The sequence below is a fragment of the Rhinolophus hipposideros genome (genome assembly GCF_964194185.1).
Source record: "Rhinolophus hipposideros genome assembly, chromosome: 23".
NCBI classification, from domain to species: domain Eukaryota; kingdom Metazoa; phylum Chordata; class Mammalia; order Chiroptera; family Rhinolophidae; genus Rhinolophus; species Rhinolophus hipposideros.
In genome coordinates this window covers 43,319,310-43,334,014 of record NC_138069.1, presented here as the reverse complement: position 1 = coordinate 43,334,014, position 14,705 = coordinate 43,319,310, and the positions used below count along the sequence as shown (strand labels likewise).

General features: G+C 47.2%; 1 protein-coding gene across 1 annotated transcript in view; it reads left to right on the top strand.

Moving 5' to 3' along the window:
• The window catches only part of SDK1 (sidekick cell adhesion molecule 1), a gene marked incomplete at its 5' end in the record, with an annotated part of 671,475 nt that overhangs the window by 260,716 nt on the left and 396,054 nt on the right, over positions 1 to 14,705 (top strand). The window contains one exon of the mRNA XM_081035288.1: positions 324 to 471. Coding sequence (XP_080891414.1) covers positions 324 to 471 — 148 coding nt within the window. The remainder of the gene's footprint in view (positions 1 to 323; positions 472 to 14,705) is intronic.

Sequence of the window (14,705 nt, the reverse complement as noted above, 5' to 3'; positions counted from 1 at the left end):
TCGTGTGGCATCGGGATGTATTGCAATATGAGTGTCCACAAGTACTTCATTACTAAAGTATTAGAAACACCTTGTTGTGTTGTTGCAGCAATACAGACCGTGGAGCCCTGCTGGTGAGTGTGTTCCGTGGGCGTCTGGCCTGACGCTTCACTTCACACCGGACCTGCTCCAACAGCACCGCCGTTGTCTCTAGTTCTATGGCTTAGTTATAGCTGTGTTGGTGACTTTGCTCTCAGGTGCAGCTATTTCCATCTTTGGTTCCCCCCCCCCCCCCGCCCCAAGCAAGTTTCCTAGAACTAAAGAATTCTGATTTTTCTCTGCAGATATGGGCAATTTCATGGCGACAGACCAGCGGAAAGTGGTTCCTCAAGGCCAGGCAGCGGTTCTCAACCTGCTGCCCATCACCAGCTGCCCCCGACCTCACGTGACCTGGTTCAGAGAAGGACACAAGATCATTCCAAGCAACAGAATGTGAGTTGCTCCAAACTTTAAAGTTTAAAACAAAACAGTTAACATTATTGGCTACATTCACATATTAAGTGTACCAACTAGCTTTACCAACGAGAATAACCTAGTCAGCTGTCCCACCCAGTCCTTAGTAACCTAGTCAGTAGTAAACAGCGATTTGAACACTGGCCATGAAATGTTTAAGCAGTTAAGAAAACAGGCAATGCTGTTCCTCAGTGTGCTGCACGCCCCAGGTAAAGCACCCTTCCTTCCTCTTTATGGCCCCTCTTCCCCTCTGAATGCACCCCTGAGATGTCAGCGTCGTCTCTGAGTGGTGTTTAGTTCCAAGTACTAATGTACGAGTGCCGGTATTTACTTACAGCTCCGTGGCTTTTCCCCTCTTGTTACTGAGCCGTGTTTGATACCACTGACGATAAAGCAGTAATTACTGCTTATTTCTCTTTATCCTTTTATCCTACCATGACAGTTTTATTTCCCTTCGTCTAATTAGTGGTTTGCCCATCTACTGCAGAATAGTTGCTTTGTGATTAGTTAAGCATTATTTCAAGGTGTTCTTGCTTATCCCACGTTCAGGATATTTAACAGCAAGCAGATTTTCTTCACTTGGAGCTTTAAGTGATTCAAGAGAACATTTGCCATAGATTTCATAACTGGGCATTTTGCAATGTAACTTAAAGGTGATGTACCCGATATGCAGGTTTCAGAGACGAACATTTCTGAAAGAAATGTGAAACGCTATCAGCTTAGCTAAAAGTCAAGTATTCATGACATCAGATGGTTGCACTCAGATAAAAATCCACGAGAAGAAAATGCTCTTGTTTTGTTTTCCCAAAGGACATGTGCAAACCTTGCCAAACAGGTTTCGAAGGTAAACTGAAGTGAGTGTGGGTCGTGAGCTTGCTTTGTCCCCCGCCTAAGCGTCCGTGCAGTCCCTTCTGTCAGCCCTGTCTCACTCTGTCCCATCTGGGCCTCTGAGCCCGGCGCCGACCTACACTGTCCTGAGGTCTCTTTAGCAAATGTTTCTATTTGGTCATTGGAAACAGGGAAGATACTGAAATATGTAAAAGTCATATTTTAAAGTTGTAGTAAAAAGATCAGTTACCTTAGAAATGGGATAACTGTTCTCCTTTTTCTTTATTTTATTAAAAGTTGCTTAGATATCCACTTGTATATTGATTCCAATGATAACAAATGCCTCTTGAGTTGGGGTAAAACAAAGATAAGGGCTCAATTTATCATTCTTATAGAAGACTGTTAGCCTTCTACAACAGGCAGCTAGGATAGAATCTTGTGAAATATTCTGGAAGATTCTAACGTTGAGCACAGTATGGCTGGGCGGAGCTGGGATGAGTCCTGGGGAAGAGTTGCTACAGTGGCGGGGGTAGGAGATTGAGTTAGGCTCCTTCCTCTCAAACACCGGGGCTTCTCCTGAATGTCAGCAGGAGCACAGTTCATGGGGGAAGGGTTACTTTAACCAGTAGCATATCCTTATGTGGTGGTTCCTTTGTTAACCTGCAATCTACATGTATTCATGAGACAGCGTGGATTCAAGAAGGATGGAAGGATATCGAATGAAATAACAAGTCTTAATTTTATAAGCTTTTGATTGCACTACAAATTCTTGCTAAAGACTGTTTAATATCTGGTGAGCTAATAATGTAGAGACACTGGCAGGGCGTTAGCTTAACGTTACATCAAGCACATGGTCTGCTTACAACCGTGGAGCTCTTGATAAATCACCAATCTGAGCAGAATAATATGCCGATGTGCCTTTCGTTTTTAAAGAGAGGAGAGGAAGCCGGTTATGGGTATTTATTGGCACTTTGCGAGGCCCGTGGTTTCCGATTTCCCAACCATCACCACCCTTGTATTTATTAAGTACCTGCTGTGCCGGATACCATAGATCAGTGTGTGTGTGGTTTCTGCACAGGTCTGTACATTCAGAGACAGATTACTTTCCACTTCTAAAGAAGTTGAGCTCCAGACTGCAGATGAAGGGACATTCCTGCATTGCCCCGCCCGGAGGTTTGGCAGACAAAAGTCAGGTGGCGTTGGATCTGTTCTCTGCCACCAGAGGTGTCACTTAAAACTGGAACGTTTGGCTCAATATGTCTCACACGTGTTGAAACAGGTCAAGCTTCTGCACCTGCTCTGAACCTGATTATCTGAGGTCACTTCCCTGATGCAGTGGGGACGTTGTGTCTGTCACGGGAGGGAGAACCTCATCTGGACACTCTGCCTCCATACGTGGTAACATTATCTCATGACCTTCAAAATGTGAGCTTTCAGCTTCCAATGAAATGACTTTTCTTTCCATTTTCAAGGACAGTGGTTAAGTCTTAATGTTTCCTGACTTGAAAAATTAGATGCAGAGCCTATTAGTAGTTTTAACAGCGACTATTATTTACTGAGCACCTACTTTGAGTATATCTTCTCTAAGCCTCACAACTATCTTCTGAGACAGGTGTAATTAGCTCCACTTAGAGGTCTGGGAACTGGAGATGAGAGATGTTTAACGTCCTACCCAAGGGCACCCAGCTGGCAAACGGCAGAGCTAGGCTTCAAATCCAGGTCTGCCTGACTCGAATTTCACGCTCTCCCCTGCACCAGGCTCATTCTTCCTTTTACTTTCGTTTGCTGAACGTTCTTCATGCTTTTATTTTTAATACACTGCTTTAGTCTTTTTTTTCTCCTTATTTTAGAATGTCACCTTTCAATTTGAAATACTGTAGCTTAGCCTGGGTTGCCGTGAGCCACAGACTCGCACAGACATTTGTCCACATCAACACTGAGCATGCCTGCCTGCGCGTGATGTATCCATTTTGGGTGGGCTCTGTTGGTCCCTAACCTCAGAAGTTTTGACAAAGAGAAGGCACATGTGGCCTTCCAATAAGGCGTGGACTTAGTGAAATTCTGAGGTGGCAGTGGGGGTGGGGACTGTCTCTGTGTAGGGTCGTCAGGGCGGGTGGCATCAAGAGCTGCGGGGTGATTGCCATGTGCAAGTCTGGCCCGCTGTCACCAGCCGCCTCTTCTCCTTGTTAGCTGGAGGTTGCACTGCGAGCGGAAATAGTGGCTGGAATTCATCATCCTTCCCAGAAGAGTAGCTGGCGGGATGCTTGAGCTGCTTCACGTTCCTATGAGAAAGGCCGAGTGAGAAATGTACAGTTCTGACTTCCATGTGGGCATTTTTCATTCATTCACCAGGCTTGTTGAGGGCATACTACGTGCCAGGTACTCTTCAGGCACTGAACAGGTGGCAGCAAACAAAAGAAAGCCCCTGTTCTTGGGGAAATCTCCATACGGGTAGATGCCAGTGAGGCACATCCGGCATGCCAGCTGGTGACGGGCAGTGAGGAGGAAATAAAACGCGTGATGGAGTGGGAAATGCGCTGGACGCGCTGTGTTAGACGTGGAATCCGAGGTGGCCTCTGATAGTAAGCCATTTGAGCGGAGACCTGAATGAATGAAGGGAGCAGGGCTGGGGACGTATCGGTGAGCACATCGAGTGTGATGGCGCTGAGGTGAGCAGTGAGGGGGCCCGTGGGGTCATGTGGAGTCGGGGAGGGGCTGGCGGGGGCGTGTGGTGGCTGGCGCCAGATCCAGAGGCGGCCCCTGGCATGGTGAGGACGTCGGCCTGCACTCAGGGTCTGAGGAGCAGGGGCACAGTGTCACTCAGGATCCGTCCGAGGAGAGTGGTCTTACCCGCAGACTGTGGGCGACAGACTCAGAAAGCAGGACCCTGTTTGCAACGCGGAGCCCAGAGCGCGGTGGTGTGGGTGGTGCTGCTGAGAAGTAGCAGGTGCCGGTCTGTTTGAAAGTAGAATCAGGAGCGTCTCCCTCGGACTGGATGTGGGTATCAGAGGAGGGAAGCCATGGATGAGCCTGTGAATTTGGGCCTGAGCAACTGATAGGATGGAGTTTCCATTTCCAGAAATGGGGAGACTGTTTTGGGCGAAGCAAGTTTTGTTTGTTGGTGGGGCTGGTGGTGGTGTCAGATTTGTTTCACACACGTAGGTGTGAGACGCAGAGTAGGTGGCCAAGAGACTCCGATCATCAGGTAGGTGTACACCCCTGACTCAAGGCCAGCAAAGAGGGGTGAGTTACACTTGGGGTGCTGGGGTAGCGACGGGACTTAACGCTCTTTAAAGCTCTGTATGGAATATACTAGCCAGTCAGTGAAGCCCAGAGAGTTGCCTGGTATCAGATTCTCTTGGCTGCGGGTCACGAAGGATGACTCTGGCTAAGCTAAAAGAAAGTAGGGTGGCATGTTTAGAGAATACAGAACGGAACCAATAGAAGAGGAGAGCTGGGTGGTAACCAGGGAGGCTCCCCAGGCCCAAGGGGCAGGGAGGAAGCCACCTTTCGTGGCCTCCCAAGGATGTCCAGGTGCTCGTTCCTGTTCCGTAAATGTGTCGGGTAAGGTGACGAAGGGGGACCGAGGAGGCAGAAGCAGCTGGGAAGGCGGGGGGAGGGACAGAAGGAAGGCGGGCAGGTTAGCGTTAGTGTCTGCACGCTTTGACCTGCACACACCCAGCGCTGGCAGCTCCTTCTGCCAACATCTCAGGTTCAGACTTTGGCGGGTGAGAGTCAGGATCCTGTATGGCTTTTCTATGTCCCGTGTCCTCAAGTAGTTTTCCCCTCCCCTCGGTAATGACCTTCTGAAACCCATGTGGTTCTACATCCATCTGGGCGGCGTGGTGCTACGCATAGCAGGTCTGCAGTCCTGGAATGGCTGGCTGGCTGCATGGCTGAATGAAGACCTGTGAAGCAAAGTCAGGTAATACCGGCAAATTTCCTTACCCAAAGAGAAAAAAGCACACAACAAGCCTCAGGGGAAACGCGCTGTCGATGAAGGGGAAATGTAACTTGGAAAAGCAAACAATATTTTGAAAGAATTAGGAATAAGTTATATTCAGAATTTTGAATAGGTAATTATAGGTTTTGTTTATCTGAGATGAAAAAAACGCATGTTTATTTTTCTGATTTACTGAATCCAAACAGTTAAGTTTGCTATCTTTGCATATCAAAGATGAGCATAGCTTTGTCTTATAAATGGAGTCTAATTTGATAATAAAATTGTTCTTTGTTATTTCGGTTTAGATATATGTTCTTTGTTTCCTTTTATTTCTGAAAATATGAAATGTCAATGTTGATGTCACGCAGTATTTCTCTTGCCTCTAGGAGGTAATTTATGTCGGCAGTTATCAGATTAGGACGCAAAAACGTGTTCTGTACGATGCCATTCTTTTGCTTAATTGCAGGTGCTTGTGTTCCAATTGCCTCCTGTAGCCTACCTGACAGGAATGTGTGAGCACACGCTACTGGGGTGGCTTTTCCTGGAAATGCTAAGTTTATAGATTCCGTAGTTCAGACCTGCAGTCAGCTTGGGCACACCACTTGCTAGGGACCATCTGAGTTGTGAAGTATGGCCAGTAAGCAGCACCCCAGGTGAACTGGAAAGCCTCTGACTCATCACTGCCCACAATTAAACCCTCGAACATTCATTAACTTATTACCATTTCATTTCCACCGCTTCAAGAAAGATTTGTTTAAATTAGCACTTGTATTGGAAGTCACAACTTAATGCTTGAATGGAGTGGATCTGCTTGTAATAACGTTTTTATAGGTAACTAGACTTTCAAAATAATATGCTTTAAACATTTGTACACTATGTTCTCATAGGCATTTTGTGAATGTATGTAGAGTACGTCTGTACATGTGAACTGAGCCATATTTGCTATAAGGAAGAAGGACTAGACGTAGGGGATCCAGCGTTAGTCGTGGCCTCGGGCACGTCACTCTCCGTCCTTCTGTCACAACCACGTGACCTCTGCGTCCTTTCTGGGGCTAACACTACGCCATGCTCATGGAAGGCGTGCCCCCTCTCCCTCTCGTTCTGCCTTCACGCAGTCAGTAGATATTTATTGAGCACTTATTTTGTGCCAGGCATTGTTCTCGCTGCTCAGGACAGAAACAAGGCTTCGACGGTCCTGCCACCAGGGAGTTATGGTCCAAGTGGAAACAGGTTAAGAAACAGGATACTTTTAGGGACATTATGAAGGGAATGGATGGGGGACAGGAGGTGAGAGAGAACTGCGTGGGGGGCAGAGGGAGGAGCATACCACTGGACACTGAGCAGTCAAGGACAGCCTCTCCGTGCAGGTGACACTTTACAAATCACTTTATTGAGTTGTAATTTATGTACAACACAATGCAGGTTGATGAATTTTAACAAAGGTCTGTAATCACCATCCCAGTCAAGTTTCCTCATTCAGGTGGCACCCCCACCCCTGCCCACTCATCTCATTCCCGTTACCATAGGTTACTCTTGCCTGTTCTGGAATTTCTTGTAAATGGAATCAGAGAGTATGAAATCTTTCATGTCTGGCTTCTTTCATTCCACATAATTTCTCTGATATTCTCTCGGGGATTCTAATAACAGTCATTATTAATATTTTGAGTGCCAAGCACTGTTTTAAGTCTTTTCTCCATAATGATTCACTCGATCCTCACAGCAGCTCAGCGAGCTGTCCTGTCATTATCCTCGCTTTTCTTGCAAGAACCAAGGCAGAGAGAGGCCAACGGCTGGTCAGTGCTGGAACGCTTCGATTCTTGGACCCCCAGCCCCCCAGTGCTGTTCTGCTCTCTCAGCCTGCTGTCTGAGATGAGCCAGCCACTCACGGACCTGGAGGACAGAACTTCTAGGCCGAGGGGCAAAACCAGGAAGCGCTTGTACCGTGTGCTTAGGGCAAGAAGGGTAGGGAAAGAGGACGCTGGGAAAGGAGGCGGACCCTGGAGGCGCCAGAATCGGGAAAGGAATCTGCTCTGTAATCCGTACGCATTGGAGTCTTTGGAAGGCTTTTGCTTTGGGGGGGAAATTTTGAAATTGTGGTAAAATATACATAACATAAAATTTACCACCGTAGCTGCTCTTTAGTGTGCAGTTCAGTGGCGTTAAGTCCGTGACATTCTTGGGCCCCTGTCACCGCCGTCCAGCCAGAGCTCTTCGTCTTGTAAAATGGAAACTTGGTCCTCATTAAATAATAACTCCCCTCCCCCAGCCCCTGGCACCCACCGTTCTACTCTCTGTCTCCAGGAATCTGACGACTCTGGGTCCCTCATTTATGTGGAGTCACACAGCATTTGTCTTTTTTCCATTTTTAATTAAACTTAGTATTTTGAGTTAATTACAGACTCACATGCAGGTATAAGAAATAGTATAGGGGATCCCACGTGCCCTTCACCCCGTTTCCCCAAGTAGCATGAGCATGTAACACCGGCGACAGCATTGCGGCCAGGGGACCGTCAGTGACACAAAATGCTGACACTTCCGTCACCATAGGGTCCCTCGTGTGCACGGCGCCACTTCCCTGCAGCCCTCACCACACCCGAAACCCTGACGCCGCTCCCCTGCCCTCGGTTTCTATAACTTTATCACTTAGAGAATGCTGTCGAGATGGAACTGTGTTTTAGGATGGAATCACTTTTTAGGACCCGCGTTTTCCACGCAGCATAATTCTCGGATTCCTTCGGGTCCCGCGGGTTGCAGTCAGCTGTTCCCTTCATTGTCTGCTATTCTGTGGCCTGGACATGCCACAGCTTGTGTCGCCACTCAGTTGTTAAGGCCGTGTGGATTGAGTCCAGTTTCTAGTATTATGAATAAAGCTGCTCTAAACATTCTTTACAGGTATTTGTGAGAACCTGAGTCCTCCTTTCTCTGGAATAAATGCCCAGGAGTGAGGTGGCTGAGTTGTATGGTAGCTGCATGTTTGGGTTTTAAAAAATAATCCAACTGTCTTTGCAGCGGCTGTGCCATTTTACGTCCCCACCAGCAATGCCTGAGAATTGAGTTTCTCTGCTTCCTCACTAGCACTGGGTGTTGTCAGTATTTTTATTTAGCCACCCTGATAGGTGTGTAATTATAACTCATGTTTTTCATTTGCATTTCTCTAATGGCTCATGATGTTGAACATCTTTTAATGTGCTGGTTTTAAAAAGAACCAAATAGGAAGAAACTAAACTTCTTGAAGTGAAAAATGTAATCATTTATTTAAAAAGTTCATCAAATGGATGAAAGAGCTGATGATCTGCAACTGAGGTGAGAAATACTGTTCCGGTGGGTCTGAGGAGAGCACTCAGAATACAGATGGAAAATGCGGGAGACAGGCTCGGAGTCGGCGAGGCGAGGATGACCAAAAGACATTTATGAAGCGTTCCAGAAGGAAGATGGAGAGGACAGGGATAGATAGTGTCCAGAGAGGTAATTGTGGAGATATTGCCTAAAATATCAGCATGCTGTTAGGAGGTGCTTAGGTCACCTTGGTGGAGCCTCCTAATGGGGCTAGTGTCCTTATAAAGACACCCCCAGACACCCACGCCAGCTACAAACCAGGAAGTGGGCCCTCCAGCCGCCCAGTCTGCTGGCGCCTTGACCTTGGACTTGTAGCCTCCACATAATTTTTTGTTTCTTAGTGACCTTGGCTGTGGTGCTTAGTTACAACATCCTTCATGGACCGACAGCCGCCAAGAGGGCTCCGTAGCGTCATTGAGAAGCGGGAGCGTTCTGTCTTCCTCCTGGGTTGGCATGAGATTTAAGAAGAGACGATGAGTAACAAGTAATTCACCAACGAATGTTCATGGAAGCGAAAGACCATACGTGCTCTGTCACCCCCCTGACCGTGTCCTGACACTTACCTTAAAGATGCCCTGTCTGGATGTCGCTGCCCGTGGCTGTGTGTGGAGATGTCTCTGGGAGGCGGGCATCCGGGCAGAGAGCGTGCTGGAGCCGAGGCGCAGCACCTCGGCCCAGGACACCCTCGGTCCTGGACCTGCCGCCCGCACTCGTCCAGGTGCTGCGTTCTAAAGCCCAGAAAGTTCTGCTGCTGTTCTAACCACATCCAGGGGGGTCCCGAGTTGACATTATCCTGCACAAATTAGTTGCCCTAGAAAATGATGTTCCAACTGCATTGCTTCAGCGACTAGAATGTAACTGCTGGCTTACGAGACACTCACTGCACAGGAGGAGGCGGGCTAAGACTATCGGGCGAATTTCCTCTTTTCCGCCAGATTGTCAGGCAGTGTGACATTATTGAATGAAGGGTCACCTTATAAACACCATTAATCAGGTTACAGGCTGTCGCTAGCAGCGGCCGGGTGCAGATGGACTTCAGAGGTCGTCACAGCATCTTCTCTCTGGAGTGTTTGTCGGGCACGTGCAGGCAGCCGACACGGTACCACTGCTTCCGGCCCCGAGGTCCGTCACAGCCAGAGAACCAGCCCTTCACACCCTGTGTGGTCTAAGGGGAGTGGGGGTGGGGGTGGATCTTAGAATTTCCTGGTTCCATTTGAGTTGGCAGTGTAGTGTTTAATGACAGGAGTTTAATATTCTCTGTCCCAATTTTTCATTTGAAAATAAAATACCACTTCATTTTACAGAGCAGATCTGGTGACAGTAACGCATTTCTTTACAAATATTAGCCTATTATACACCTTCAGTCAGTTGCATGTAATTGCATTTCACTGACTCTACATAATACTTTAATTAAAACTAGGATAATTAAAATACAGTTTTAATGAACAGTAAATTCTGAAGTTGCCAAGCCTGGAATGCATTAGTTGAATCATACCTCGCTCTTTTCTAGCTCTTAAATCTGTATCCACTTTATGTTTCGAAATGGCAACAAGAGGCATTTTTAAATGCATATGATAGTGTGTACTACTAAATAATATGTTTCTTTATGGCTGTCATGTATTTGTCTGTCCCCCTTGTGTATAGTTGGGTGTTTCTTACTAACTTGAATCCCTTGAGACAAGGAAATGGTTTTCTTCCCCCTCCCAATTTTATTGTGATGTAATTGGCATTTAACATCGTATTGTTAATTTTAAGGTGTACAGCATAGTGACTTGATATATATGTATATTATGAAATGATTATCGCAATAAGTTTAGTTAATATCCATCACCACAGCTATAATTTTTTTCTTGTGATGAGAATTTTTAAAATCTGTATCAGCAACTTTCAAATCTACAATTCATTATTGTTAACTACAGACTCTATGCTGTACATTGCACCCTCAGGACTTACAACTGCATGTTTGTACCTTTGGACCACCGTCACCCTTTTCTCCCCCTCCCCTTTGGCAACCACCAGTCTGTCCTCTGTTCCCATGACTTCAGGAGTTTCAGATTTCACATGAAGTGAGATCATGCAGTATTTGTCTTTCTCTGACTTATTTCACTTCGCATAATGCTTTCAAGGTCTATCTATATTGTTGCAAATGGCAGGATTGCCTTCTTTTCTATTGCTGAGTTATATATACGTGTAAATGGTTCATCTGCTGACGAACACTTGGGTTGTTTCCATACCTGGTTATTGTGAGTAATGATGCTGTGAACATGGGGTACAGATGTCTCTTTGAGGTAATGATTCTATTTCCTTTGGATAAATATCCATAAGTGCGATTACTGGATCCTATGGTAGCTCTGTTTTCAATTTTTCGAGGAACCTCCAAACTGTCTTCCATAGTGGCTGCACCAGTTTCCATTCCCACCCACAGTGCACAAAGGATCCCTTTCCCCACATCCTCACCACCACTCGTTATCTCTTGTCTTTTTGATGATAGTCATTCTAATGGGTGTGAGGTGATCTGTCACTGCGGTTTGATTTGCATTTCCCTAATTATTAGCGATGTGAGCACCTTTTCATGTACCTGTTGGCCAGTGGACTATCTTCTTGGGAAAAGTATTTACTCAGTTCCTTTGTCCATTTTTTAAATTGAATTATTTCTTTGTCTTTGGAGGTCCAACAACTCAGCATAGTGCTTGGCCATGCTGACCGGATGGATGAAAAAGTGTTTCTTAAATACATTCATAAACAGTAGTGCTCGGCTCGTTCTGAGGAGATGGTATGCGACTCAGAACTCAGCTCTCAGTCTCAGCTCTGTCGTCCTTTCCCTGTGACGGAGTGGGGTGTCCGAGATGGAGACAATAGTAGCTACCTTACGAAGCTCTTGAGATTATTGCAGGAACGTTTATTTGGTGGAGAAAATTATAGATGTGCAAACACTCACTGTAAAGTAAACATAATGCAGTGGTGTGATCTTACACCTCTGCTCATTATGCTCTACTTACATACCTGAGCACGCTCTCACGTTCCAAGTGAGCTGTTCATCAAGCCCTTGGGAAGTGTGGGTTCCTAGGTCGCTTTTGTGATGACTCTTCGGTCCTTGCAGCACAGAACACAAGCGGATGTGCCCCTGCAGCCTTCCCCGCCCCTTTCTTCCCCCGTCCGGGTCCTTGGGCCCCTTCAGCCAGTCGCAGTGCTGGCTGAGTGAGTAGGGAGACATTGCCACCTGTGCAGTTAATGTCCAGCGCATTACACTCAAATGTAAGGGGCCTCTAATGGCCTCGTTCTCAGACCATCGATGTCAGTGTTATGCTTACCTATACGGGTCGTGTCCTCATTCACTCATCTGGTCATTTAACAAGTACCTGCCTGCACTGGTGCCGTCCACGAGACTTACTCCTGAAGCACCGAACTCCCTGTGAAGGAAATATGCTTCGGATTCTGGCCAAAGGGATGCTGCTGCAGTTAATAAGTCAAGGAGACTCTGTAACACGGTTTCATTTGTAACCCGACGTCCGGCGTGGTCTGGTGATGTGGCGCGCCAGGACGCATGTCACCTCGTATATCCACGGAGAGCCAACGGCCAGAGTGCAACTCAGCTTTTACGTGTCCTCTGGGGCCTCTGCATCACGGCAAGCCTGCCTCTTCTGCCTGTAACTCAGAGCCTTTAGGCAGACATCTCCGATACCAAGTGAAGCTCTCCCACATTAAGGAGGGAAGAGGGGGAGCCCTCGGAGGGGAAGCGTGCACTTAGAGCTCAGAGAAAGTCACAGTCCTGGGCATGTGTGCACGTGAGGGCTGGGGCGGTGAGTGGCCTGCGACCTGGTGAGAGTCGGGCCATGGGGCATGGAGGGTCCGCAGAGGAGCGCTGGGGCCACCAAACTTGGCGGGAGGTGTTGTTACATGGGGCCCTGTGTGGGCAAAGGGGTGGCATTCCCGGGTGGTGCGGTGCACCTCACGGTCCTGGAGGTCATGTGTATGGAAGGGGTGGGGGACAGCCTGAACAGACAACAGGTGTTAAGAAACAGCACAGCCATTGGGAGGACACTGGATTTAGGTCAGAAGGCGGACCGAGAACCAGCTGTACTTTTCAATCATTTTCTGAGTCAGACAGGCCTGTCTTAATGTTTTGAGGACTCAGCTTTCTCACATGTAAAATGGGGTAAAACCGATTCTGTGAATGTCTGAGGTGAAAACATTCTGCTGATTGGTTGCTTGGGGCTCCGATGAGCAGGGGGGAGCTGGCTGTCTTGGGGGGACGATGTCCTGGGGGCAGGTCCATGCTGTGCAGCCAGTGCACATGCTGTGGAGTTGTGCATTGCTCTCGTCTTTCTGCAAGCCTGCCCTAAACCTTGACGGCATTCTAGCAGAAAGGAGAGGACGTCTTCTCACTCCAGTGGGCGGGCGACTGCATGGGGGAGAAGGTGGTTGTGAGGGCTGACCTCTTAGTGACAGAGCGGAGGGTGAGGCCAGCATCTGGGCGTGGCCGCTCCAGATTTCCTGTGAATGTTTGTGACACGCTCCACTCCAGCTTCCCACAGGGCTGTGCCATGGCAGAAGGGGCCCCGTGCTCGGCATGTGGTACCGGGTGTGGCCCCACATGCCCCTTGCAGTTGGGGGTCCTACGGCAAGTCTATGACCCGTAGGAGGCACCTTTTCCTCATCTGGAAAATCCAGGCATCACAGACCTTGTGTTTCTGTGTGTGACAATCAAATATGGTAACAGATACAAGAGCCCTTTGTGAATTACCAAGTGTGTGTTTGTGTAATGTGTAGTCATTTTCTTACGAGGGTCCATTCTTTCCTATAATCAGATCTGACCAAAGCCTGGTGACATGTGTGACAATCACTGCAGTATTTTCATCCAAGTGAAAGTCCCTGATTTCAAGGTCGTCACCCATCCATTCAGCCAGTTAGTCAGCTCTGTGCTGGGCTCGGGGGGAAAGAGATCAATGAAAAGATTCTGGCTCTGAAGGCCATGGATTCTAGCCATTTCATTGCAGTTCATCGTGTATAGTCTTTTTTTAAAAAAAATAACAGCTTTATTGAGATGTGATTCACCTATCATAAGTTCTTTTTTAAAAAGATGCCATTTTGAAGTATATGATTCAGTGGTCTTTAGTATATTCACAGAGTTGTGCAACCATCACCACTAACAGAGCATTTCCATCACCCCAAAAGAAACCCTGCACCCACTAGCGATCACTCCCCATTCCCCTTCCCCCAGGCCCTTCCACTGATCGTCACTAAGTATTTCATTGGGTCTTTCTCAGACCTTTCCTGAGCTGAGTTCTATCAGGGTGAAGAAAAGACACTCCTTCACTCCTTTAAGAAATATTTGTCAATCATGTCGTTAGTGTCAGACACTCTGGCAGGTCTGGTACAATGTCACATGGGTCCCTGTTCTCCCAGAACTTACAGTCTGGTAAGGGTAAACAGGCAAGACATGGGCAAAGAAACACAGAAAGAGAATCGGGTGATGAGAAAAGCGCTATCTAAGGATATAGTATTTAGACCAGAATTTGAAGAGAAAGAAGGAGCCAGTGACATGATGAGCTGGGGTGGACATTCTTTTTCCAGCACTGAAGAAGGAGCTAAAGTGGAAAGAGCCTGGTGAGTCAGGACCTGGGCGGAATCCAGTAGAGCTACAGTGCTGTGAGGTGGGGGAGCAGCCCAGGTGGCAACAGGGCCCAATCCTGAGGGGACTTTTTCTAAGTGCAAAGACATGGGGGTGCCATGATCTGATTCACATTACGAAAATCTGGCTGCTTTGTAAAGAGTGGATAGTAAGGGGCTGAGAAGCCTTAGGAAATATGTACAGATATTCTTGGTTTGCAAACAAGAGGTGCTGGTAGCCTGGATTAAGACAGGGCAGATGAAATAGAGAAAAGTGGATAAATTAAAGTTATAGATTAAAAGCAGAGCTGACAGTTACAGTGTGAATAAATAGTAACAAAATAAGGATCAAAAGAAAAAGTAGCATCAACAGGACTTGCAGATGGAGTGGGTATATAGTGGAATCAGGCTTCTTGTTCTGATATGAACCCATGGTATATATTTACTAAAGTAATAACAACTGGATACGAGTGGGTTTGGGGCATGTAAAGTTTGA